Genomic DNA, 27,939 nt, shown 5'->3' on the forward strand with positions numbered 1-27,939 from the left:
ATTTGTTTGTCATAAGTATGTTATTCTTTTTTTTTTTTTTTGCTTATATATAAACTCACCTAAAACTTATCTCACTCTGTAAGCACTCAGTATGCATTTTGAGATAGACGGACGTAGAATTTAGAAACACCTCCCTGACAGACCGGTTTCCCGCTATCCCGTTTTGGCGGTCACATCGACGTTAATTACGTCAAAATGACGTCACAAAAATGATGGGCGCTCGGTCAAGGCCGTGGCTCGGTACTCAGATGAGATCCGTCACGCCGCTTGTTGACCAGGAGGGCAATTATTATCCCTGAAGGCGACGGTGACGGAGGCGGGAAACTGATGTGTGTGTGTGTGTGTGTGTGTGTGTGTGTGTGTGTGTGAGAGAGAGAGAGAGAGAGAGAGAGAGAGAGAGAGAGAGAGAATTGAATTGAATTGAATTGAAATATTTATTGTTGTAAAATACAACAAAGGTCTTGCAGACAAACCCCTGACTAGACTAGTTACAAAAAATAAAAATTTCCATTGTACAAAAATATAAACACAAGTTGAGGTTAGTTAATAGAAAAAGGAATTAGAATGTAAATACTGACAATATTCCTGAGTAGGTACACATGCAGTTACCTAGATTACCACCTGGCACCAAACTTTGGGTACTCTTTAATAATGGCAGAGAATAGACAGAAAGTTAGATGGGTAAAAAAGAAAAAGAAAAAAAAAGAGAAGAAAATTAATAGTATACGCTAATGATTGTTTCCCTCCTTTTTTGCTACTGCTACTACTACTACTACTACTACTACTACTACTACTACTACTACTACTACTACTACTATTATAATATACTTAAAATATTTCTTCACACTAAAATCATACATTTCTTGTTATTCCTTTTTCATTGTTATTACTCAAACCATCATTAGCGTATATATATATATATATATATATATATATATATATATATATATATATATATATATATATATATATATATATATATATATATATATATATATATATATATGGGGCTCCCGTGGTCCCGTGGTAGAGTCTCCGCCTTGCGCTTCGGCGGGGTGCTAGAGCGTGGGTTCGAGACCTGCCAGGTGCCATGGGGGTGGTAAAGTGGGCTCTTTCCGACACCCTCGCCCGCCTTCCTCCCTTGGGGTATATACCCAACGAAATACCAAATATATATATATATATATATATATATATATATATATATATATATATATATATATATATATATATATATATATATTTCCATTAATAGATAACGTACAGACTAACAGTGAGACAGATCGCCATGCGCAGGTCATCGCTAGATCTGTAAACAATAGGGGATTCCCCGGGTCGAGCCACAGGGCTCAAGTTAATTGATTAATTAATTAAGAGTCGATAGACTGTAAAGTCGGGCTGTCGACGAGGCACTGGCGTGTCTCTAATGAGTGAGGTGCCAGTGCCAGTGGCTTATTCCACCGAGGTAACATTTTGGCAACATGTGGCATGCTACATTGTCGAATAAACCAAGTGCGTTTCCACCAGTTCAACAGAAGGCAACATGTAGCATGCAACAGTGTGGCATGCGACAGGTGACAACATGTTGCCGTGTTGCCTGCCGCATGCGACAAGTTTTACCTTGTTTCCTAGTGTTGAACGCCTTCCCACCAATCACGGGAAACAAATTAACCTTGTTGAAAGCAGCAAAATGAATTGGCCCCTTGAAAAAAATGTGGAATTTATAGAAAACTACTGGAAACATACTGTCCTATGGGATATACGCTTTTAAAGACTACAAGAATAACCATGCAAAATTTGATGCACTGTGGGAATTAGCAGAAAAATTCAACTGTGACGTGGAAATGATAAAAAAGATCAAGAATTTGCGGACTGCTTTTCGCTGTGAACACAAAGCCTAACCCAAAAGAAGTCTGGATCCTCGCCCAATTAGAAGAGTAAATGGTTTGCCTATGACCTGCTTATATTCCTCCTGGACGTGGACAACCCAAGGCCATCGTGTTGACAACTGGCTTAGTTTTTGTTGATTTTGTTGCATTCAACATTCAACACAGCATGTAGCATGCAACAATTAAGTAACAACGATATGTTGCCTTGTCGCAGGCAACATGTCTCCTTGTTGAAAGCCGCATTCAACATTCTTGTTGAAAGCTAGTCATGTTGCATGCTACATATATTACCAGTGTTGCCTCGGTGGAATCGGGCCTTTAATACATATAGCCACTGATAATCTGCTGGTCGCTTGACCTCAATATGGCATTACCATTAATGTGATGATGATAATAATTCCCCTTCACTGCGGAGTCTTCATCTGCTGCACGAAACTGTCTGTCTCCGTCGGATTAAGTAAACACAAAAGACAGCGAGTCGTCAGCTGAATAAGTAAATAGTTGGGGGCCTCGTGCGCCGGAGTGGTGCTGTGCTGTGCTGTAGTGGTATAACTACTTGTGTGGTAAAATTATTTTGTGGTGTAAAATTATTTTGTGGTGTAAAATTATTTTGTAATCTATATATTTCTTTTGGCCACTCGCGCTGTCTTCCTTTTACAGGATCAGCAATTCATATATTTTCTTAATTAAGCTGTTTCCATTGCTGTGGAAAAAAGCTTTATATAGGCTACACCATCATAATCAAGCTCATTTTCACATGATCACACTCATCGTAGCCAGCTCTGCCTGGTTCGAAAAGCTTTTGGTGAGATTTTACACTTAGTATTGTCAGTTATGTGCATTGTGTTCCTGGTTCTTGCCATAATGATGTACAAGATTCGAAACTCGGTTCACTCTCACTCGATCTTTTTCTCGAGCCTCGCGGATGGGTCCACGTCGAATCAGTTTCATGTCATAAGTGACGAAGTGAAGGCCTCGTGTGCCGAAGTGGTGCTGTGCTGTGCTGCAGTGAAGAAGAGCAGCATAACTATTTGGCGTGTTGTGTCTGCCTATAATATATATATATATATATATATATAGAGAGAGAGAGAGAGAGAGAGAGAGAGAGAGAGAGAGAGAGAGTGAGGAAAACAACAACAATGAAAGGTACTGGGTGTGCAGCAAGCATGGTTGCCAGGTCTGTCCTTATAAGGACAGTCTGTCCTATTTGAGATCCAACTGTCCGCAAGTTTTATGAAAAAAGGACAACCTTAAAACTGTCCTTTTCTGTCCTATTTCTAAAATCCATGCTGGGTTCATAAATATAAATTTCAATAAGGATTATTCAGCAATAAATCACATAATAATGTTGCAGGTACGTGTACTGACGGGTGTAGCACCGGTCAGTACACGTCCAGGACCCGTCACTTTCATGTTAATGTTAAAACTAAAGCAAGAAACAAACTCAGTACAGGATCTCTTGAGGCCATCCTAAGAGTCAGAACACACCTACATAGAGGAAACTGCTACCAAAGTTTTACAGTAAGCAACACAATGCTGCCCTATTCAACAGCAACATGTACAGGAAGGAAAGTATTGGAGAATGTAGTGCATCAGGATCTGCTTCTGCTACCATGTCAGCAGTACCTGATGGCGACGAGGATAATGAAGTGGACTCCTATGAAGAAATTCTGTCAATTCAGTATTAAAACAAGTATGTAAAGTATAATTATGTTCATAGCTTTGTTTCCCAAAAAATTATACTCCTGCTGCATAACTTGTGTTGTTAATCATTAACATAGCCTATTATTTTTAATAAAATCTGCTGACTGAAGATGAGGGGGTGACTGTTGAAGAAATTTAAAGAAAAAACATATATGTACCATATTAGTAAACGATCAATAGGCAAAAGGAAATTAATATATATGTTTGTCCTTTTCTGTCCTTTTTTCGGGATGAGTCTGTCCATTTTTTAGCTCACACGTCTGGCAACCCAAGGATGAGAGTTGAGAGACAGTCGTGTCTCATTCTTGGTGTGCAGGGGGCATCAGTTCGTCAGTGCTGTGTTGAAGTGTGTTCCAGTAAACACTAGACCTGCAGACTCGCAACTCTACTCTGGGTTAATATTTCTTTTGCAGTAATCATCTTGCGCGAGGTTAATACATTGTGTTTGATTTTGGTCTTTGAATGCTTTGCTGTACCTAATTGCTTCCGGAAAATTAAACAAATTTCAAAATAATGTTGGAAAAGTTTGAGGGCAGTCTAGCACATCGCATTTTGGTTAGGTGAGGCAACGGAGGGGAGGGATCGAGGTTTAGTTAGGCCACGTTAGATTTAGTTTGGTTTGATCTAATAAGTATGTTAATGATATATAATGTACATTATGTACTATATACTTCGTTTCGCGCTGCCCGCTTGTCACTGGCGGCGGAGTAGGCTACGGTAATAATTTTATTCCTTTGGTTAAAACCAGGCAGCATCCTCGCCCTAAAGGTTAATTGCAGGCGTGACTTTGATGCGGCAGATTATCTTTCAATTTTCAGTGTAAGACAAACCAGTGGGTAAGATTATCTTATAGTGTAAGATTAACCAGTGGGGAAGATTCACTAATAGTTAAGATCACCACAAATGTTTACCGTGGCAGCAAAACTCAATGGCTAGCTGCTTCTCGTGACCACCATCGCTTGAATCGCTTCGTAGGTCAGCGTGCTCTTGGTCAGTTAAATCTACCTCATTTATGTTTCTTATTTCCAGTTTATTTGTTTTCTGATCTTCACTTTGTCATTCCTGCATTCGTTCAACATGGATGTGCACTGGGACTATGGGAAGGGGAAACATGAGGTGAATATTGGGAGGGAGAAGGTTAGTTGGATGGGAAAAAGTAAGATGTAATTATAGGCAGCACTTCTGGGGATGCAGGGTAAATTCAATCCCTCTACCCAAAACTTCGAAAAGGAAGGACATCGTCCTTTTTTTCTCTATCATGAAGCGTTGTGGTTGAACACTGATGATGTTTTTAGTGTTGGGAGTCCTATATATTTTTTGGATCTCCAATGAACCATCCATCCTCTAAAGCAATGAATTTGTGTCTGATCATTGTAACAGTAACATATTACACATAATATATTTTTAGGATCCTTGTTCCAGGAAGATGTGCTTGTTCTCATATATGGCATAAAACACAAAGTTTGGGAATCATGTTTATTGTAGAAAAAGATGAATGACATGATCACCGATATGCACTAAGACCAACCCTATAAAAAATGAGACACAAAAGGCAAGAGTAGTGGACATTCAGATCTGATGCTTAACCATCATAGAAAATAGCTGAACAGAAACAGCTGCACTGCGCAACCAGATCTGACAAGTTAAGTAGAATAAAAGGGAAATTGTAAAGAACAAGGACACACAATTTTCTTTATATTTTAAATAATTTTCCTCGCAAAAGGGTAAAAACGAGCACACTAAAACTTTGGGGGTCGATGGGAATGAAGCAACCCTGATGGGAAGCAACAAATATATATATATATATATATATATATATATATATATATATATATATATATATATATATATATATATATATATATATATATATATATATATATATATATATATATATATATATATATATATATATATATATATATATATATATATATATATATATATATATATATATATATATATATATATATATATATATATATATATATATATATATATATATATATATATATATATATATATATATATATATATATATATATATATATATATATATATATATATATATATATACCGGTCTTTTGGTGACCCTAAGGAATATCAGGTACGACCAAGTTCTTCGATCCCTATGGGAGGGTTTCCCTCAGTTATTAAATGACGGGTGAATACATATATGTTTTTTACAGTAGAAGAGTCAGTTCAAGGGGGGAAAAAAAGATGCAAAAAAATCCACTGGTGCGAAATATATATTTATGACCTCTCTTCGGAGTGGCTCTGTTCTCCATGACACCCCAGAAATTTAACTGATTACAGTTGTTTTTAGGGTTCTGGTGTCTATTACTAGTGTTAAGTAAAAGAATTATGGAAAATATTAAAAATTACAGGTTCAAACTTGTTCTTAACAATTACTAAAAATGAATGGGTGACTATTGATGAACTAATCCAAATAAAAAATGGGCAGTGATAAAAAATAAAGCAACAGGGCAAATGCTAAGTTACCATGAAAGCTCAGGTCTGTTGACACTTCCTGTCAAAAGGATTGAACACATGAAAGTCTGCACACAGCAGCCACCCACTTAGCTTTCTCCCAATGTCTGTGCTTCCTTCAGCAAGCACTCTAACAAGTACTTGGGGGGAAAGGACTCATGTGCCCCTGAAGTGGATGCTAGAGGACCATTTCCTGCATTATCACCATTGCACTTTTCAGGAACTGGACTTGGAGCTTCTGGGTCTTTCTTGCTCTTTTTCCTGAGTGGGGAGTGATGATGAGAGTTTGTGCTTCCTTGTGGGACATCATGACCATTTTCCTCTTTTGTTTTGTTATGAAAAGACGCTGGACTTAAGGGTGAGGAGTACTGAGAATTTTCCTCTCCATTACTGTAGAACATTTCTTTCATCTCTGCAGTCAGGCGCTGGATGGTGGAGGGGCTGGGAGGGCAAGTGGGAACAGCTTTCCCATCCTCCTCTTTGATGGGGTCATCCTCAAGGTAGAATGGCTCGGCCTCCCGCAACAGCTGGGCCTCCACCTCAAGCCTTTGCATGTCTTGCATGGTAAACCCAGCTGCCTCCATTGCCCTCTCAATCCTGGGGAAAGTCAATACATCTTCATATGCAAGCCCTTACTTGAAAATGTTCCATCTTTAACGACACAGTATGGTGATTTTTTTATGTATTAAAATTTTCTTTATTTCAAGGATTGAGAGCCACGAGTCTTTTTTTAATCTCAGCTCAGTTAAAAACAAGAGAAGTTGAGCTGTGATCATTTTAATGTCATAGTCACCCTTATTCCATCACAAACTCATACACAGATTAGCATAAACCCTTTACTTTGCATATGGAACACCTGATAGCAGCAACAGATTTCATTCTGAGACTGTACCACATGCACCTTCAGCCTACACACATTCTTAATACCTACAGCCCCAACACACACCTGTCACTCATGTTCTCCCTCATCTCCATCAGTAGGAAGGGTATTCGAGTGAAGTCCACATCACTCAGCACTGTGACTCCCGGGTACTGTGCTTTGATCTCTGCCACCGAGGGTTTGTGAGGCAGTGCATTGGCTATCTGTGGGAGAAGAGTGCACGAGGACTTAACAGCAAAGACAGGGGCCAATCAAAGAGGAAAGGATTTAAATTATGGGAGAAGAGAAATGGGGAAAGTGTTGGAAAGGGGGGCTTTGCTATGTTTATGTGAAAGGATGCTGGCATTAAAGAGAAAAGGGAAGAGAAAGATCAATGAGTCCAAAAAGATGAAGGAAAGAGGTTAACTATGAAGGGAACATATGCATGCTGGAGTAAATTTATGGGTATGGAGATCATTCAAAGGAAAGGGAGGAAACTTTTTAGGGGAATGGGAAGAATAGAAAAAAGTGTATATATTTACTATTTTTGAGGCTTCATCTTAGTATGAGGAACGACAGGAAAGAAAAGTAAGATAACAGAAAAATGGGATATTAAGAGTAAAGCAGAAAAAAGCCAAGAAAGAAATGGGAAAATGCTTCTCTGTCATTTGTGCAGTGTACTTGCATGACCTTCAGAAGGAGGAAAGATAGGGAAAGAGAAAAGGGCAGTGGATATAACTGTCCTATTATCTACCTATGTAATCAACAAAGAAGTAAGAGTGGGAAGAACAGGATAGGGTTTTCAGTCAGTCACAAATTCATGTGCAAAACCTAACAAAATTATGAGAGGAGATGAACTACAAAGCTGCAATGGGTCACCATAACCAATAAATTGAAAAACATAGCACTCATTGGTTAACTTCCTTTAACAGAAGCTAACAGTGGAACAGTGGAGAGGGAACTGAGGTCGTAGGGCAGGTCACCTTTGGGGGTTTAATGTCCTGCGTGAGGTGGTGGCCTGCTGGGGTGATGGTGACCTGTGTGTTGGTTGTAGAGGTCACCAGACAGATGTCCACTGGGTTGACCCTCTCTCCCTGACCTTCACCCTGTTAGGGAAAGAATACATGTATGTAAAATTATATAAATGTGATGAGTTTGAGGGAATGCTTGCAATGTAAAATTAGTTTTGAAATATCTGAAAGAGAGGAAAGTATGAGAGAGGACTGGGTTTGATATAGACTGGAGGCCTTCAGCTGTGGGGTACCCTTTGGTTCGATGCTCAAGTATCTGCCTCACATTTTGAGAGCTTAGAATCCTGAAAAGGATGTGGGAAAAAAAAAATTATTCCAAGAGTGTATATATCAATGACCGTGACAGCTTGTAGTGTCATCCAGTCCTGGGTTGTGTTTCTCCCTGATGGGGCAGGTGATTGGAAGGCTCACATCTCTCAAAAGGGATCATGGGGGTCTCTACCATAGAAAATGCAATGTGAAGAGGAGTAACTTGAGAAAATTGAGGCACAAAGAAATTTATCTGAATGGGAATGTAAGGAAGGGAACCTTCCTTCATTAAATGGCCTTACTTAGGGATACCATGTAATGGCCTGAGACACAGCTACGGACTATGAAGCCCTTAAGCTGTGGGTGCGCTTTGACTTGTTGTTCACCTCACATCTCAGGTGTTTGGGTTCAAATCCCAGGTGGATTACGTGAAAAAAACATTTATCTCAGGCAGATCAATTTCTTGAATACTTTGAGAAGTGGCAGTTCTCCCCATGACATTGTTACTACTCCTATTGATGGAATTCCAAAGAGCTGCTGTTGGACAAATCAGCTGCATAGAATTTGAGAATATACTTGCCATACAGAGTTATGATTGGAGCTACGCTCGCGCTGTCCCGTCTCCATATCCACTCTTATCCAACTTTTCCTTAAAATCATGAATGTTTCTTGCACAAACCACCTCCTCCTTCAGTCTATTCCATAGCTCAATGCTTCTGTTTGAGAATCTAATCTTTTTCACATCTCTCCTGCACGTGGTCCCCCTCAACTTCTTTCCATGTCCTCTTGTTTCTCTTTCGATCCATACAAACAGGTCCTCTCTGTCCAAATGCTCCACTCCACTCACCACCCTGTACACCGCTATCAGATCTCCTCTTTCTCTTCTCTCCAGGGTTGTGAGCCCCATGCTATTGAGTCTCTCCTCATAAGTCCGATCTCGAAGTTCCGGTCCCATCTTTGTTGCCACTCTCTGCACTCTTTCCAGCTTCCTTATGTTCTTCTTTTTGTGATGAGACCAGACCACTGCTGCATGCTCTAACCTTGGCCTTATCATTGTGGCTATTATTTTCTTCATCATCTCCCCATCCAAGTATACAAATGCCGTCCTTATGTTCCTCAGCAAATTCAGAGTTTGTCCCGTTATCCCGTTGATGTGTTTGTCCGGTGACATGTTCTCTGAGACAGTCACTCCCAAATCTTTTTCCTCCACTCCTCTGCATATTATCTCACTTCCCATCTTATAATCATATTCACATCTTCTACCACTCCTACCAAACTTCATTTTTTTACATTTTCCAAGGTTGAACTCCATCTGCCATGTACCACTCCACTCCCATATTCTATCCAGGTCCCTCTGCAATGCCTCACAGTCCTTCACATTATTCACTCGTCTCAATAGCTTTGTATCATCTGCAAACAAACTCACATAGCTGGACACTCCGCCCATCATATCATTTATATAAACAGCAAACATTACTGGTGCCAGCACTGAACCTTGTGGGACTCCACTCATTACAGGGCACCAGTTGGAAACCCTGTCTCTGATAACCGTCCTCATTTCTCTGTTATTTAGGAAGTCCTACCTTCTCTCTCCTGTATTAAATTTGTCACCCTTGAGTAGTTACACAACAAATTGGTGACACAAGATCTCCCTCTCCTGAATCCAAACTGGCAATCCGAGATAATTTTCTCACTTTCTAAGAGATCCGACCACCTGTTTTTAAACAGTCTCTCACATATCTTCGCAACCACACAAGTGAATTATACCAGTGTGTGTGTGTGTGTGTGTGTGTGTGTGTGTGTGTGTGTGTGTGTGTGCATGCGTGCGTGCATGTGTGTGTGTGTGTGTGTGTGTGTGTGTGTGTGTGTGTGTGTGTGTGTATTTACCTATTTGTAGTCTACCAGGCCCGAGCTAAGCTCTAATAGTCCCGTCTCCATAACTACATTCATCCAGCCTTTCCTTCATTTGTTGAACACTGTTCGCCTCCACCACCTCTTCCTGCAAGCTGTTTCATGTGTTAACACTTCTATGTGGAAAACTATACTTTTTCAAGTCACTCAAACAGGTTCCTTTATTAGGTTTCTTTCCCTGTCCTGTCAGCCCCTGCATTCTCGCAGTTGAGAAAAGACCATCTTTATCCACCTCATCAAACTTATTTACCAACTTATACAGCATGATCAGATCTCCTCTCTCCCTTCTTTGTTCCAGTGTCATCAATTTCATCTCCTTCAATCTGTCTTCATACGTCATATTCGAGAGTTCTGGGACCATTTTAGTTGCAATTCTCTGTATCCTTTCCAACTTTCTGATATCTTTCTTTTTGTGAGGCGACTATACAACTGCAGCATATTCAAGTTTTGATCTTATCAATGTTATTATTTTCTTCATCATTTCTTTCTCCATAAAATGGAATGATACCCTTATATTATATTGCATCATCCCGTAGTTTTCTCCAAACAGTTTGTTTATGTGCTTTTCTGGGGATAGTGTGTCTTGCATCATTACTCCCAAATCTTTTTCTTCATGAACCATCTTTAAGTTTTCTTCTCCTATCCTGTATGTTTTCCTTGGTCTTTTTTTACTTTTCCCCATTTCCATAACATGGCATTTGTTTGCATTAAATTCCATCTCCCATAACTGGCTCCATCTATACACTATATCCAGGTCTTTTTGCAGTTCTTCACAGTCTTCTTATGTCCTCACTTTTCTTATTGACTTTGCATTGTCTGCAAAAAGGCTCATATAACTTTTTATACCCTTCGGCATATCATTTATATATATTATGAACATTATTGGTGCCAGAACTGAGCCTTGAGGAACTCCACTTTCTACTCTCCTCCAATTTGATTTCTCTTCCCCAATCAGTCTTCATTTCTCTTCCTGTTAAGTAATCCTTCATCAACTCGATAACCTTTCTGGCCATTCCTCCCCACTGCTGTAGTTTCCAGATTAACCTTTTGTGCGGAACCTTATCAAAAGCTTTTTCAAATCGAGATATACTCAATCAGCCCATCCTTCTCTCTCTTGCACCACGTCTATTGCTCTTGAGTAGAAACATAGTAACTTAGTGACACACGATTTCCTTTTTCTAAATCCAAACTGTCCTTCATTTATCATGTTTTCCTTTTCTAAATGTTTGACCCATTGTTTTTTTTATTATAGCCTACTTTCACAAATCTTGCACATTACACTTGTCAAAGAGACTGGTTTATAATTTAGTGGTTCAGTTTTATCTCCACTTTTATAAATTGGTACAATGTTCGCTCTATTCCATTTTAAGGGCACTTTTCCTGTATTTATAGAGCATGTCATAAAGTGGGTCCAATAATTCACTTCTACACACTTTTAGCACTTGTCCCGAGATTTCATCCGGTCCCATAGCTTTCCTTCCATCTAAGGTTTTCATCAGCTGTATCAGTTCTCCTTTCTCAACATTTACATGATTTAGTTTCCCTTCATTGGAAATTTCGAGACCCCAGTCAAAGTCGGTTTCTTTCATAAACATTTTATGAAAAATTTTATTTAATATTTCTGCAATTTTTTTGTCGTTTTTGTAGAATACATTTTTCTCTTTTAGCCTGTGTGTGTGTGTGTGTGTGTGTGTTTGTGTGTATAATTCACCACGGCCTGATCACGAGTTGGACTCGCTTTCCCCAGCAGGTACCCTCCCGACATGAGCAAGTGCATGCTCATTATCGTCGATCTCTGGGGGGGGGACAGTAACCACTCCTAGTCAATGGGAAAGAATCCGGCCTGAGCGGGGCTCGAACCGCCGCCTGTTTGGCTGTGAAGCCTTGCAGCATGGCGCTCTAACCACTTGTGCCACGGGAGTGGTGTATTTCCCTAGTTGTATTTACCTAGTTGAAGTTTTACAGGGCCTGGGCTTTACACTCATGTGGTTCCGTCTCTGTATCTACATTTATCCAACTTTTCTTTAAAGCTTTGCACATTCCTTGCTGATACTGCATTTTCACTTAGTCTGTTCCAAACCTCTATATTTCTTTGCAGGAAGCTATATTTCTTTATGTCTCTCAAGCATCTTCCATTCCTCATTTTTTTACTATGTCCTCTTGTGTTCCTGGTGGTAATTTCTTCTTTTAGTAGTAACTCCTCGTTGTCTACTTCTTCCATTTTGCTAAAAAATTTGTAGATTTGTATTAGGTCTCCCCTTTCTCTTCTTTGTTCTAGTGTTGGCAAGTCCATTTCCTTTAGTCTTTCCTCGTATGTCAATCCTTCCAGGCCTGGAACCATTTTTGTTGCCATCCTTTGTATTCTTTCTAGTTTCTTTATGTGTTTCTTCTTACGGGGAGACCACACTGCCTCTGCATATTCCAACTTTGGTCTAATCATAGTGGTAATTAATTTTTTCATCATTTCCTTATCCATGTAGTGGAATGCTAATCCTATATTTCTCACCATGTTATACGTATCACCGAATATCTGATTAACATGACTCTGGCTGTTTGTTATCTTGCAGTATTACTCCCAGATCTCTCTCTTTGTGTACTTTCTTTAATGTTTCACCATCTTCCATTTTATATGTCCATTTTGGTCTTCCTTCACTTTTTCCCATTTCCATAACATGACATTTCTTCACATTGAATTTCATCTCCCATTCCATACTCCACTTCCAAATCTTGTTTAGGTCTTCTTGCTGAATTTCAGTCTTTACTGTTTCTTATATGTCTTAGCAGCTTTGCATCATCTGCAAACAGGCTCATATAACTATTTACTCCCTCTGGCATGTCATTAATATATACAGGGAAAAGTATTGGTGCCAATACCAATCCCTGAGGCACTCCACTCTCTACAGTTTTCCATTCCGATTTTATGTCCTTAACCACTGTTCTCATCTCTCTTCCCCTTAGGTAGCTTTCCATCCAGTTCTTCATTTTCCCTTTCAATCCTCCTTTTTTTCTAGTTTCCATAGCAGTCTTGTTTGTGGAACTTTGTCAAATGCCTTCTTCAGGTCTATGTAGACACAATCAACCCATCCGTCCCTTTCCTGTATTTTATCTGTCACTCGAGTAAAAGCTCAGCAAGTTTGTCACACATGAGCGCCCTTTTCTAAATCCATACTGTTTACTTGTAATTAAATTTTGCTCCTCTAGAAATTGCATCCATTGTTTCTTTATCACTTTCTCACATATTTTACATACTACACTGGTCAATGATACGGGTTTGTAGTTCAGGGGTTCTAACTTCCTTCCATTTTTGTATATGGGGACCACTTCAGCCCTCCGCCACTCCTTAGGCACTGTACCAGTTGTTACTGAGCATTTAATGATGTCATATATTGGTCTAACAAGCTAATTTTTGCATTCTTTCAATATATACCCTGAGACTCCATCCGGTCCTACAGCTTTCCTCTCTTCCAGCTCCCCCAACAACTCATATATCTCCTCTTTATTTACTGTAACTTCTTCCATATGAACATTTATCTTGTTTTCTTGTGGCTCATTAAATATTGATGCATTAGTAAAAATTTGCTGGAACTTTTTGTTTAGTAACTCCGCCATGTCTTTAGGTTCATCAATTGTCACATTCCCATCGCTCAGTCTTTCAATTGTTTCTCTTGGTTTAATCTTACCATTTATGAATCTATAAAATAGTTTAGGTTGTTCCTTGCACTTTTCCACAATATCCTTTTCATATCCCTTTTCTTCTTCCTTCCTTATTTTCACGTATTCATTTCTCGCATCCTTAAAATCTTCTTTATTCCTTAGGTTTTTTATTTCTTCTTAATCTTTTCCATGCTTTGTCTCTTTTTTCTTTTGCCTTCGCACACCTTGCATTAAACCAGTCCTTTTTTCCCTTTTCTTTAGGTTTGTATTCTGGTACAAAATTCTTAACCCCTGTTTTATATGCCTCCATAAAAATATCATACTTTTCTTGCACTTCACTTGTTCCCATTAGCTCATCTCAGTCCAGCTCTCCGTAATATTTCCTAACATTTTCCACGTCTGCCTTCCTATAGTTTAACTGTTTCTTGTATATGATTCATCCGTTTCACTTCCTTCCTCCTCCGTTTCTATCTCTATGATTATGTGGTCACTCTTTCCCAGAGTGCATCCGTACCTTAATTCATCCTTCAAGTGTATTCCTCTTGTTAACACCAGGTCCAGTTTCGCCGGTTTGTCGTCACTTCTATATCTTGTGTTTTCCTTCACCCTTTGCATCATCAAGTTTTCCAACATCAATCTTAACAATCTTTCCCCCCATGCCATATCTCCACCACCGCTTTCAAACATCTCCCAATCTACCTCTTTACAATTAAAGTCACCAACTAACAGTACTCTTTTGTTTGCCTTGAGTATTCTACTTAACCCGAAAACGTCGGCAGACCCTTTCCTGGGCTTTCACGAGTCGTGGCTGTGGTACGGTGAACCCTAAATAGGGTTCACCATAAAACCCATAATTCAAGCTAATTGTAGGCGGTGGTGGCATAGAGCAACCCACCATACATGCCCTGGGTCATTGTGGTGGGTGAGTGATCTTGAGATGGGTTTTTTTGTCATAGGTGGTGCCGTACGGTCATGGCAGATTGAATTAGCTATCCATACAGTAATCACTTGTCAAATTATCTAAAGTAGGCAACAAAGGACTCTAGGCTAGATGCCACGCATCACAAGACTGTTTATTTTGTAACAAACACCACTCAAAAAGAATGGAGTTTGAGTAAAAGAAATATTTTTAAAAGCTTTATGGTTATGAGAGGAGTATTCTGACGTACGTTCCATGCTCTTTTCTTTGTCTAAAAATGCAGTGTAATTTTGCCGTTTCTCGGCCACTTCTCGGCTTTCACATAGCCGAAGCCCACGGGTTAAACTCTGAATGGTATCTTCAATCATGATTTCATGTTCTTCTTTACTCCATGAGTTTGTTCTAGGTGGTACATACGCTGTTGTGATCATCATCCCTTCTCTGTTTTTGTTCTCCAAATTTACACTCACTATTTCTGTTTTTCCTTCTCCATATACTACTGATTTTACTAATAACTCCTTCTTTGTCATTATCATCACTCCTCCACCACCTTTGCCCACTCTATCTTTCCTCCATACATTGTATTTTTTATCAAACACTCTTTGGATGTCTCCATTTAGTTTAGTTTCTGTTAGGCATACTATCATTGGCTCCTTCTCTTGTAGGTAGTGTGTGTGTTTGTGTGTGTGTTTGTGTGTGTGTGTGTGTGTGTGTGTGTGTGTGTGTGTGTGTGTTTGTGTAATTCACCTCACCTCTTGGTCTGTTGCGGGTCTCTCTCGAGACAGCCAGCCGTTCCCCTATGGAAGAGCACAGAGCTCGTAGTATCGATCTTTGTGTGCGTGTGTGTGTGTGTGTGTGTGTGTGCGTGCGTGCGTGCATGCGTGTGTGGGTGGGTGTCTGTGTGTATGTTTGTGCATGTGTGTGTGCATGTGCATTGTTGCGCTCATCCTCACCTGTCCATAGTTGCCCCCACGTCTTTCAGCACCCCTGCGCAGGTGTTGCATTAGTGAGGTGTGGTTAATCTGTGGCTTGGTGTTGATGGGGAAAGTCAGGGCGGGGCTGTAGGAGCTGGTGGGGGGAGAGGTTAGAGTGGTGGTGGTGGTGCACAAGAAAGGCAGTAATGATTCTTCCCCTCCACCTTCTTCCATTTCTTCTTCCATCTCTTCCATCTGGAGTGATTTTGCCTCCTCCTGCTCCTTCTCACTCTGAAAATACAAATTTTTAAAATTTTATTTTACTGCATGTCAAGAAACTGTAAGTACCTTGCCATTTGATTTACATCTGTTCCCATCTTGCCCCATATGTTTCAACCCTCTGTTTACAATACTTCACATGTTCTTTCTCCAATAGGTTTCCTATTGTTACTCTTCCTCATAAGCCTTCTCACCATTGTTCTCCCTAATACTCACTTTGGCTTCATCCTCAAACCACCAAGTGATCAGCAAGAGTAACTACCTATTTACTTGCTGACATTTAGATTCATTTATGTAATATTCCATTCTACACAATTATGGTACATTACTAAGTTATTTATTTGTATACATCCCTCCTATCACTACATATTTAATAGCATCCTGATGTTTGGAGGTGTTAGTATACCTACACATTTCTTCATCATCATCATCTCATCGATGCCTGCTCCGAGGAGCTCCCACCAGGGGATGGCCACGGCAGAAATTTCCATCTCTCTCTATTCAGGCACTCCCTCCTTGCCTGCTCAAAGCTTCTCACTGATCTTTCCCCCCTCTCCCTAACGTACTCCTGTACCCTATTTCTCTATTTCACTGGAGGTCGTCCTCTAACATTCCCTCCCTCTATCTCACTCACATACACCCTCCTGGTCACACATTTCTTTTCTGGCACATTATCTCCAAACCTAAATATATGGTCTCTCACTCCAATGACACCCATTCAGCCACAGTGTTGTCCTCACAGGGCCCTGACATACCTGTTATAGTCATGCTGTTTTTCCCTGGAATGTTCTCCACATTGCTGTTCAATGTTTTAAAAAAAAGAGCCTGTATGTGAGGAAAACTTTTTTACTTTTCATAGTATAAACTATTACTGAGATACTTGGCTAATTTATCTGTCAATCCATGAATCACTCAGCCTCTGATTTAGTCCATCAGTTCTTACCTTTCCTTTGCGGCTTACAACCATTGATATTTCTTTATCTTGTCGATTCTTTTCCTCAAACTGAGTGAGGTAAGCCAGAAGTTGTATGTCAGTAAACTCAACTGAATCCTTGCGACTGGTGTTGGTGTTGTTGGTGGTGAGGTCAGCAGTGATGGAGGTGAGGTTAGTGGTGCTGAGGTCCATGGCTGGGCTGTGTGAAGCTGCAGGCTGAAGAGATTCTAGGTAGTTTCTGACCTGCAGGGATAAACAGGTGGCAATGAAGTGTTGGCTGAGAGGCATGAGGGATCTACCTTGGCCTTATTCTTTTATTTATTTTCAGCACCTCATCGACCTCCTCTTACAATATAACACAATAAGCCTTATGGGAATTGCAAAAAATCTTAATTTTCATTCTATTCACAATCTTTTTCTTAGCCTTTCATTTTGCCTTCATGCATCACAAAACATAACCTGGAACCTACACATGCAGGGGTCTGCCAAGCCTCCAGCCCCAGCTTGAGGTAGGTGACCATGGCTGGACTGTGCAGGGTTTCCACAAAGCTGCTATTTTGATTCTGTGAGGAAAGATAGAGTGACACAGTTATATTCCTGTTGCTTGATTGTCATGAGTTGTACTTTAATTAAGATCTGCCACTCTGTTGTATCAAAGCAATGATACATTTCAGTATGATTTTTTTTTTAATGAAGTCTGAGGGAGGTAGGCACTAATGCAATAAATCATACAGTATACGCCCACAAAGAAATTTATGATGTAAAGAAGATTTTAGTAACTTCCTCTGAGGGTACTAATATAATCTGCTTCTTTCAAAGCCTGTGGAGGTCAGAAGAAAAGGAGGAAAGGAGGAATGACACAAAGAATATCTAAATTACATATCAAATGGCAAAACTCTGGTGAGCTAGAAACTATACCTGTATTGAATATCAGTGTTGTGCTGCATTGCAGTGAACAGCACTTTGTTGATCCATATGGGATATTTTGTGTTGCACTGTGTTTTTGTGTTTGTGTATCACCTCAAATTGTTCTGTTGTGTGGTGGCAGTTCTAGTTCTGTTGGACTCTTGGTGAGGATGCTACCGGGATTTATAGTGGAAGCAAAGAAAATTGGGATAGGAGTGCTTGAAGCTAAGGATTAGCATTTTTTTTTTTTTTTTTTTTTTTTTTTACAGAAAAGGAGACAGTTCAAGGCCATGAAAAAAGAAGAAAACAATAATGAAAAAAAAGCCTGCTACTTACTGCTCCTGAATAGAGTACAGAGAAGTGGTCAAAAAGAGAGGTCAATTTCAGGAGGAGAGGTGTCCTGATACCTTCCTCTTGAAAGAGTTCAAGTCATAGGCAGGAGGAAATACAGATGAAGGAAGATTGTTCCAGAGTTTAGAGCATAGAGGTACTAATGATACTTTGGGCTTTAAGTTGACTGGATGCTGTTTGGGGGATACTTTAGATGTAAGGGAAGGGATTGGAAGGTAGAGGAACTCACCTTTGCAATGCTGGCAATGATGACTGCAAAGGATGCCTGTAGGTTGTTCCTCTTGGGGCAGCGCATGACACAGTGACGCACCAGCAGCTCCTCATTTGTGAACCCGACACAGCCACACGCCTCACATCTCCTGCATGGGTTTGGAGAGTACAGAACAGCAAGGAAATAATGAGTGAACATGGTACTTGGATAGTGCTTCACTGGGTCGTATATTAGGTGATGTAAAGGACAGTTTGTTGATCCCAATCACAAAGACTCTTACCGTTGTGTCTGTTCCCCCCTGGGTGTCACCTCCTCTGCATTGGGAGAGGCATTGTGGTACTGATATAGGTGCACAATGAGGGTGTTTTTCTGGCAGTAACTGCGGCCACAGTGAGTACACATGTATGAGCGGGACTTAGTGTGCGAGTGGAGGTGACGCCTGTACTCGCTGTACACCACAAACTGCCGGTTACACATCTCACACAGAAATGGACGGAAGCGAGTCTGTTGCTTGGGGATGCAGGGCTCCACCACACGTTTTCTGTGGAGAGAATAGGATGTTTTAGGGATGTGTTTGAGGCAGAAAATGGTTTGTTGTCCTCTTTTTTTTCTTAATTCAACATTTTTTTATACGTAGTGTAAAAGTTGTCTTGGAAGAATGGAAGGAAGGTACAGTATGGACAGAGTTGGGAGCATGGAAGGGGAAGAGTTTCATTGTGGGGAGAAGGATAATTAGTGGGGAAATAATTTATAGTGATTACAACCACTGCTAACAACATTATCACATGCTTTGTTTGGGTAACAGTTACATAGTCTGAGAGGTAGTAAAGCATAGATGTTTGGTATTTGAAGAGGAAAAGATTTTCTGGTGGGGGAGATTAGGGATAAATGGATAGTTGCTTTGTTTGGGAGAAAGAAAAGCAGTTTGGATAATACAAAAAGTTGGCAGGGGGTGTCCTTAGAAAAGAAAATGGGATAGGATAGTGGAGGGTGACTGGTGGAATACTTAAAACTGATTTGAAATATATCACAACACATTTGAGGCATGAGGAGCCATAAATTGCAATCCACCACAGTGCATTAAATTTACATTAGCATATCATTGTCTTCTCTCATCTGGGGAATATTCATCAAGCCAGAGGTGGAAACTCCATTATAATGAGCATATACTGACTCATGTAGTGGTGACTGTGATTTACAACACTTACCTTTGACTACAGCTGCCTTAACATCAAACTAACATTTAATATAAGTAATTAAACACAAAACAAGCATGAAGCAAATGACAATGAAGTGGCCTGTTTACCATCTTGTAAGCATGCCAAGCTTTATATTGAAAAGAAGAGCATAAATCTTCTATAGTTTAATAGGTTATTGAATATGAGCAAACATTGTGGTAAGTAATGCCCAATTACTTACTGTTTCAGGCACCTCATTTATGAAACAAAATTTTGACCAAACACTCTTCTCTAAAATGCACATAAATATACACTTACACCTTATTGGGGCTTGAGAGGTGGCGGGGTAGATTGAGCTGCGTGCTGTGTTGGGTCAGGTGGTCATACAGTCGGTTGATTTTAGTGACAACACCACACACCTGTTGGCAGCATCATGTCTTCACAATGCATACTACCATACAAACACACTCTACCTTCCCCTCTTCACTCCTACAATTCTGAAGTTGTTATTTCTTAATACATTTTCTCTCGAGAAACACTGCCTCAGAGGGAAACTGACTGAGTGCTTGAAAATACACAGTTAATGACGGCAAACGTAGATGAATACAAATTGAACTGTTTATGATAAATGACACGTCACAAGCAAGAAATGGCACTAGACTTGAGTTAAATTTAGAGTTCTTTAATGTAGGAAAATGGAATAAGCTCCCACTTTCAATGGCTCAGTGCAACAAAGTGATAAATTTAAAAACAAAATTGACAACCACTTATTCCATTTTAACATTTGCTGAGGCAGATATGCAGCATCTTGGTTCATGTTTGATGAAGTTTGACTTAGGTTTAAGGACAGACCACCTAGTATGAACTATAGTATCTGTGTGGTCTGAAGTCCTTTGGAAATCTTTGAAAATATGTAAATACAACACATGCACTATTGCAAACCTTCATACCTACAATTCTAGAACCATATCCAAGCCCACTAACAACAACTGAGCATACTCACACAGCATGCAAGAGAAGTCAGGCCCAAGTGGTGCTTTTTGCTGCAATAAACAATGTGCTGGTAGAACTTGTGCTCCTGCGACACTGTCAACCCGCACATCTGTGAGGGAAAGGAGCTTGTTATTGTTAAAGGAGATACAAACCATCATCCATCTATAATTGAGTCTTACGTTTACTGCACTCCTGAAGAGGGTAGGCACAGTCAAAGCTTGGACAAGGGGAGTTCAAAGTCATGAAGCTGCACAGTGTACAACCATGTGCTAGAAAGCAAGATCATAACATATTGATAGCTATTTTCTGCCTAGTGGATATTGGCTACAGCATGAAAAGGCACACACTGAATACATTTATAGCATTACTGTTATCACCTTGCTATTCATTACATATTTACTCCTCTTTTCACCCACACACCTCTTCTATGTCATTCCTTAAGCTTGTCCCTGCCACACCCCTGATCTCTAAACCTTAATGCTCTGAACACTCTTCCCATTTCAGATCCTCCTTGTCACACCCCACAGGTCCTTCTGTAGCCACACCTCGCAGTGGAAAGTGATGTTTGTGATATCAAGGTGGTCCAAGAAGTCATCAAGGCAGGTAAATGAGGAGCAGCAGAAGGGGCACATCTTGGCCTCCTTCAGCTTGACGTAGTGCTCAGTGTACGCATGGTAAGCCAGCACCTCCCTCGTCTGGCAGTTCCTCTGGCACACCTGACATGTGATTCTGTATGGGGAGAAGGATGGACAGGAGGAGAGGGTGAGGAAATAGGGTTGAGTAGCACTGCCAAAATGATATAGTTCAGTTATAATACATACATATTCCTTTTTCTGTCACCTGGTTTTCCATTTAGTTTTCATTACACTTTGAAAAAGAAAAGTAAAAATACATACACATGCTTTCATATATGCACACTACTCACACTACCTCTTAGTCTGAACAGCTGCAGGTAATTTGGAGACGCAGTCAGGAACATGAGACAGCCGGTGGAAACGTAGATGGCTGTATGTGGATGGCCAGTCTCTTAGCTGGATGCCACAGGTGGTGCAGTCCCCCACAGCACTGGTGGTGGGGAGTGTGGACGGCTGCTCCTCCCCCTTCACGGCTGCCTCCTTACCACCCTCCCCTGTGGAAGGCAAAAGTTAAAGTTAAGAGAAGAGGGACTATGTGTGTTAAGGGAATTATATGATGTGTTCTTCCTATGGACTGTCATGCTGTTTAGTTTCATTGCTCAGTTCATTAGTATTAATATGGTATTTACTTTCTTTCTTAGGATTATTAGTGATATTTCTTTTTTTGTGTGAAAAAATTTACTTTTTCTCTTACCATTCTCCTTTTGTACACCATCTTTCTTCTCCCCCAACACTCCTGCCTTGTCCTCCTCCTCCTCCTCCTCTTCCTTCTTGATGGATTTGTTCTCCTCTTCCTCCACCACAATCTCCAGGTTCATCTCTCCATCAGAAGAGTCCTGTCCATCCTCCACACTCTGCATCCTTGCCACTTCCTCCTGCTCCAGTTCCTGTTCCAGACATGCTAGCTGCTCCTCGTCTGCTACAAAGTCCTCCCATTTCTGCGGCTTGCGGGACTTCCGGCGGCCCCCCGGCATGGCACCGTCCTCGTCTGCATGAAAGGTAAGAGTGAGTGTTGTGGGGGCAGAGGAAGTGTTACAGCATGGCTGCAGGCTTGATAGATCTTGCTGTGGTGGGTGTGGTATATTACAAAATTAACAATGTCCTGTGTCTTTAACTCTTTCCATCCGTGACACACACGTTGGCATCACATTATGGAAAGGGTCAAGAGGAAATGGAAGAGGATTAATCCTCTTCTAAACCTCTCAATCCTCCTCTAAATCCCTCTTAATCCTCTTCCATCTCCTCTTAAGAGGTTTAGAAGAGGATTAAGAGGAAATGGAAGAGGATTAAGAGGTTTAGAAGTGGACTAACGGTGACGCCGTCAGACGCCCGTCGGACGCTGACGTTGCCAGAGTGAAGGGGTTAACACTATATATAATATAATATTTACCATAATATTTGCCATACACTATGCCCTTTTCAACAAAAATCACTTAAAAATCTGAATTTGTCTAGGACTGTGATGCCAAGTTACTTTTCAATATCTCACAAAATATGAATCCCCCACCCCCCCCAATAAACTATGCTTCTAGGAGGCTGGCTGTGTGGTGAATGGATGAGAACCACAATACAACATGAGTTCATTAGAGAGTACAAACCAAAGGCCATATGGAACTGGATGAGTCCAAACATGAATAACATAAAAAAGCGAATAATATTCCAGCCTCTGTCTTAATATTAAACACTCTATGAAAGTTGAATAGTAGTAATTATTATGTCAACTGTTTGATTATTATTAACAAATATTCTTAGCAATTATTGAAAGCAATTTAAAACATAGCAAAGGACTAATATGCTGGAGATTGTCTGGGGGGAGATAACTATGACTGCCTCAAACATGTGAACAAAGAAAACTCACATAACATTCAGTGCTTTGCATACAGTGTAAGGCAACTAACTGTTCATGTCTTAAAAATGTGGTGAGTGCTCTCATTCCCAGTCATGCTTTTCTGAATGCCTGAACTGGAGGTAGTTGAAAGGACAGCTCCCATAATTAGTCACTATGATAATTTGGTCTTGAGAAGCAAAACATAGACAGAACAATGAACAAATAGTCAGTCAATTGCCCAAACAGAAAACTATGGGAATCCCAGAAATAAATTTGATACAAATAAATGATGAAGAAAATATCAATAATACATAGGTATGTTGCATCTGCAACATTAGACAATAACACATCACAAGAAGCAAAATAACTTACAATATATTTGCAGATGCCTTATAAGATTGCCCTCAAATGATTTACATTATTATTATTATTATTATTATTATTATTATTATTATTATTATTATTATTATTATTATTATTATTATTATCATTATTATTATTATTATCATTATTATTATTAATAATAATATGACCTTTGTTAATTATTTGTTGAAATGCTATCACAGTCTTTAATATATTCTATAAAAGTAAATACAAACATTTATTTTTAAACAGCTCTATCAATAAATACATCAAACAAATATACCGGTACATAGAATCTGTTCCATAATGCTTATAAATGTTTGATATGAAAAAAATATATATTTATAAATTTCCAAAAGAAAACAGTGTACTGCTAAACCACCTCTACATCTCTGTGTATTGGGATTCTCTGTGTATTAGCATAAAATACTATGTAGGATAAAAAAAACTACAATTGGGGTGTTAGGTGGTGAAAAGGCTGTTTCAGGTAATTTAAAGCTATAAATGTCTCTAGGGCTACTCTGCACACTTAATTCTATGTGGGCATTGTCTCATGCTGTGAGGCTGTTCTGATGTGATATGGGAGCTGTGATAGGTGGTGTGACAGTCATGTTAGGTATACTACTGTGATGCTGAAACTGGTGTAGTCATTTAAGGGTGTATGTGTGCTTTGCTCTGTGCTCAGTACTACAGGAGCTGTATATCTAGTCAGCCTAAATGCATAAACATTTCTTACACCAGCCTCTGTCAGGGACTCATCTTTAATTTAATAACAAAACTTAAGCATAGCTACAACTATTATTATGCAGTCCATGAATAAAAGCAGAGGGAATGAAGCTTTAAAACAAATACATGGAACACTGGAAATAAAAAAAATATGTAGCAGTGATAGGGGAGATGAAAAGGAGGAGCAGGCTTTTAGTGTTTCCTGTAATATGCACAATATTAATTTTTCAACCTTTCCTGAACCTGCCCTTCCTTTCCATTCCTCTTTCATTCAATGCTCTTTCTACACCTCAATGCAGCACAGTACATACACAGAAGCAACATGAAATTGTGATGAGAAAGAAGCTAATCAACAGCAAGCACTAATCAGTCTGACATGAAGGTTGTTTCACTTGCCAGCCATGCATACCAGTTGGTCCCCTCCCCTTCTTTCCCCCTGCTCACCAAGGTGCAGCATAGGGCCGGCTGCTCCCACCACCACAATGCACTCACAGTTTGACAAATTGTTGCCTCTCCCAATTTCTCACACAGTCCAATGTCTGGAGGTCCACTGTGGGTAAAGGCTTACTGTAAATGTGTAAAAACTGTGATTGATGTGTGGTACAAGCAAATGTATCATTGTATCATTTACACAGCAACTTGAACATAACTTATGATCTTGACTATATTCTCTGTCCTTCAGGAATTCGGAGAACTCTAAAGGATGTTGTTGGTGTTCTACTGGCAGGCTACTGATTAACCTTAAGGAACAACCAGCAAACCTCTTACTCACAGCACTAGAATGTTTAGGAAAATGAAGCTCAACACTCCATAAAAGATAACTAAACAAAACTGAAAAAGTGGCCTTTAAATCTTTCTTGGATTTTTAATGGAACAATGAAACTCAAGGACATTTGATAAAGAAGTTAGTATAATGTAGCAGAATTTTACTCATAGTTCCCAGTTTTGCTTTGAATGTGTTTATATGAGAATTTTCATCTGCTCATGAATAAATAGCATTGCCATAACAGGATCCATTTGTACTTTTTCTATTTCTATGGTTGTGCGTTCCATAACTTACGATGGTTTTCCCTTTGCATTTAAGAACTGTCTGGATCATTAATGAATGTTAGTGGTCAGTCTTGCACAGCAGGGTACAGCACAGCACAGCACCCCAAAAGAGATGTTAAGGCAAATGTCCCAGGCACAGAGAACAGTGAGGCACCCCATGTCTGGACTTAGAGGTAGGCAACTTTGCAATGACACTTTGACTGTAGCTTTGCTGTTTTATTTCATCACATTTATCACTATTATCTCTAGCCAAAGAAGGCAACCAGTGCTGTTTTTCATTTCATTTCCAGGTTCAAAGTTTTAACAGATGCATAAGGTAATCTAACAACTTTATTTTTATACAAGTACTCTTGTATCCTCTTCAAAGTTCCATCAAGTTAATAGCCATGGAAGGAGTCCTATTTCTCATGTCCACACACTCTCCTTGCATGTTAAAATACTCCTTCTCTTAAATATTCTTCAAACCCTGAGGATCATCATATCATTGTCATATTGACAATGACATTTCTTTAAGGTGCAAGAGTTGTGATGTACATAATATTGTAATCCTGACACTGACAAGACAGAAATTGATAAAAAAAAAATGCAGAAATCCCCATGGGAGAAAATTGTCATAAGATAAAATCAATTAGATGATTGCAAAGTAAGACCAAACCCTCCTTGCATTGGTATATTTGAATGAGGTCAGGCAGGCACTGTGCCAAGGTACCGTATGTGTGAGGTTGACTTACCGTATCTATGCAATTCAAACTTACTCGTTCAAAGACATACTTATGCACTTACGTGTACAATATTTTTGCACACAAAAACATATTTTCAGATTTTAAGTGTCCTTTGATACCATATTATAAAGAAAAAGAAATGAAAAATTGGAATAATTAGTCATTTAAAAAATATACTTTAAAATGTGATAAAAATTTCATAGCTAATATGAAGATAAAATGATAATATTAAGGTACAGTAATCTTGAAGAAAAAATATGTAAATGAAATATTGGGAGAAAATGGAATGAGGCCCAAATTTAAAAAAATATTGTAATTTAATAAAAAATAAAAAAAATCATTTATTAAAATGACTGGTTTGTTTGGAGAAAAAAAAATGGTTTCAATAATAGTTATTTAGCTCTCAGATCCTCCTGTGTTATCAAGTTTTCATTTCAAGACCACAAGCTTGGGCGTCCTCAGGAGACAATGTACCTGTCACATAAAACTGACATCCCTTGAGAATACCAACACACGGGTTGTTCTTGTTTACACTCTTAACTGAGGGTCTGTGTCTCTGCCCCGGCAAGGCAGCGGGAGCCATCACTATGACCTGTGACCAGTGAAGAGTGCTGGGTGCAGGGCCTGGCAGTGGCGGCCGAGGGTCACCAGGTGTTGGGGCCGGGGTGACCCTAGGCCGGCAGGCACGGGCAGGTCACTCCCACGCTGTAGCCTCAGAGGCGGGGAGGTACCGTTGGGCGGGCATGCATGGCCCCCGGAGGCCCGGCATGTGAGGCACAGGGAGGACAGGTGAGGGGGTGCGGGGCGGGGCGGGGCACGCTCAGGTGGGAAGGGCCACGAGTAGATTACAGACTCACCATCTTCGTCTGCCTTCCTCAGGCACGATATTAAGGACAAGAGTGTAAAAATCTCACGGTGAACTTGCCAAGATATCGACTAAGAGGGTCACAGAGCACAAGAGGCAGAGTAAACAAGCCGCGCCGCCCAGCACGCCGCGTCCCCGGGTTTGTTTACCTTCCGCGGGCACAAACTTTTTTGACCTCGTGACGTGTCAAGGCCACTTGGGGCCAGAAAGTGTTTTGTAATATTATTTGCAAATTAGTTTTCATCTCTATGCCACTGGTGTTGCATCCCAAGCTTTTTTTCCTCTGGAGTGTGCGAGTAGGGTCATCGGCGGTCAGTTTGAGGCTGACGAAGGGAGTCACCAAGGATAACAAGAGTCAATCGATCGTCAGTGTGGCTATGGCAGTGGTTCCCAACTTTTTTTTTTTCAGGCGATCCCAATCATGCAACTCTAGACATGACCGCGACCCCACCTAGAATTTAGTTGTATATGTGAAGAATTATCCAATAGATAAGTCGATCAATAAAATAATGGAGACGGGAGCTAGGATGGAAACGAAAAGCAGGACAAAATGGTGGGAAGACGGCCAGTGACTCAGCACAGAAAGGCTTAAAGCTACAGTCACACTGACTTTACGACCTGCTAACGACCACCTGCGACCTCAAAATGCTGCGATTCACACCCACCGCTCCCCGACCACATAGGTGGCAAAGTAGTCGTGCGACCGAACGGCTACCGGTGGTCGTTTAGTGTCCGTCCAGTGTCCGCCCAGTGGGTAACCGGACGGCGACCATGGTAAGATTCACACCTTGACCTCACACCTGGAGTCAGGCCAAGACGCCCACCATACGCCGACCGGTGACCGACAGGCAAAGACCATGCAGTACGCGTCCTGTCGCAATGAGGACGGCGACCTCCCTTAACGACTTGCTGCTGACGTGTTACAGTATATAATATTTTTAAACAGTTATATTACACATTTCTCATTCTTATTACTGTAAATTATTTGTAAAAAAAATAGTTACTTATAAAGGTAATGAAAGTATTCTGTGCTTCACTGCAACAAAAGACGGACACTGCTCAGGAATGTACCTCATTTCCGGGCAAGGGTGGTTTGATCTATCACCGGTCGCCGCACAACTCGCCGTGTGGTGGAAGGCCGGACGTCGACCACGGCCAATGACAGATAAAAAGTGGACGCCGACCATCAGCGACCTCCTACTCTCTGACGGCAACCAGACGGCTCCAGCATGCATGTGTGCGTGTGTGGGCGTATGCCAGCTTCGGCTAAGGGTGTGG

At 40.3% G+C, this 27,939-nt stretch overlaps 1 protein-coding gene across 11 annotated transcripts; it reads right to left on the reverse strand.

The window, feature by feature from the left end:
* Window positions 1-5,824: 5,824 nt before the first annotated feature.
* LOC127008099 (uncharacterized) lies at window positions 5,825-26,820 on the reverse strand. 11 transcript variants are annotated; one of them, XM_050879683.1, is made up of 15 exons: window positions 26,654-26,800; window positions 24,469-24,591; window positions 21,802-22,095; window positions 21,403-21,601; window positions 21,018-21,201; window positions 20,483-20,581; window positions 19,798-19,898; window positions 18,582-18,842; window positions 18,320-18,449; window positions 17,304-17,396; window positions 16,843-17,076; window positions 15,660-15,911; window positions 7,926-8,048; window positions 7,030-7,166; window positions 5,825-6,680 (listed from the first exon to the last, which is right to left on the reverse strand). In XM_050879683.1, exons 2-15 carry the CDS (start codon window positions 24,479-24,481, stop codon window positions 6,173-6,175), a joined length of 2,628 nt encoding a protein of 875 aa, XP_050735640.1. In that variant the 5' UTR covers window positions 24,482-24,591; window positions 26,654-26,800; the 3' UTR covers window positions 5,825-6,172. The 11 variants fall into 11 exon arrangements, with proteins under 11 accessions (XP_050735640.1, XP_050735636.1, XP_050735639.1 ...); XM_050879679.1 differs by having other exon boundaries at window positions 24,421-24,591; XM_050879682.1 differs by having other exon boundaries at window positions 24,469-24,574; window positions 26,654-26,798.
* Window positions 26,821-27,939: the final 1,119 nt, after the last annotated feature.

This window comes from Eriocheir sinensis, chromosome 37 (genome assembly GCF_024679095.1).
Source record: "Eriocheir sinensis breed Jianghai 21 chromosome 37, ASM2467909v1, whole genome shotgun sequence".
Classification (NCBI taxonomy): domain Eukaryota; kingdom Metazoa; phylum Arthropoda; class Malacostraca; order Decapoda; family Varunidae; genus Eriocheir; species Eriocheir sinensis.

Excerpts from the sequence above, each read along its gene's own strand:
- LOC127008099 (XM_050879679.1), bottom strand. The coding sequence starts at position 24,481 with ATGCTGCACCTTGGTGAGCAGGGGGAAAGAAGGGGAGGGGACCAACTG. Across the intron at positions 21,202-21,402 it reads GCAGCTGTTCAGACTAAGAG|AATCACATGTCAGGTGTGCC; the intron begins GTAGTGTGAGTA and ends CTCCCCATACAG. Across the intron at positions 8,049-15,659 it reads GTGGGGGCAACTATGGACAG|GGTGAAGGTCAGGGAGAGAG; the intron begins GTGAGGATGAGC and ends TTTCCCTAACAG.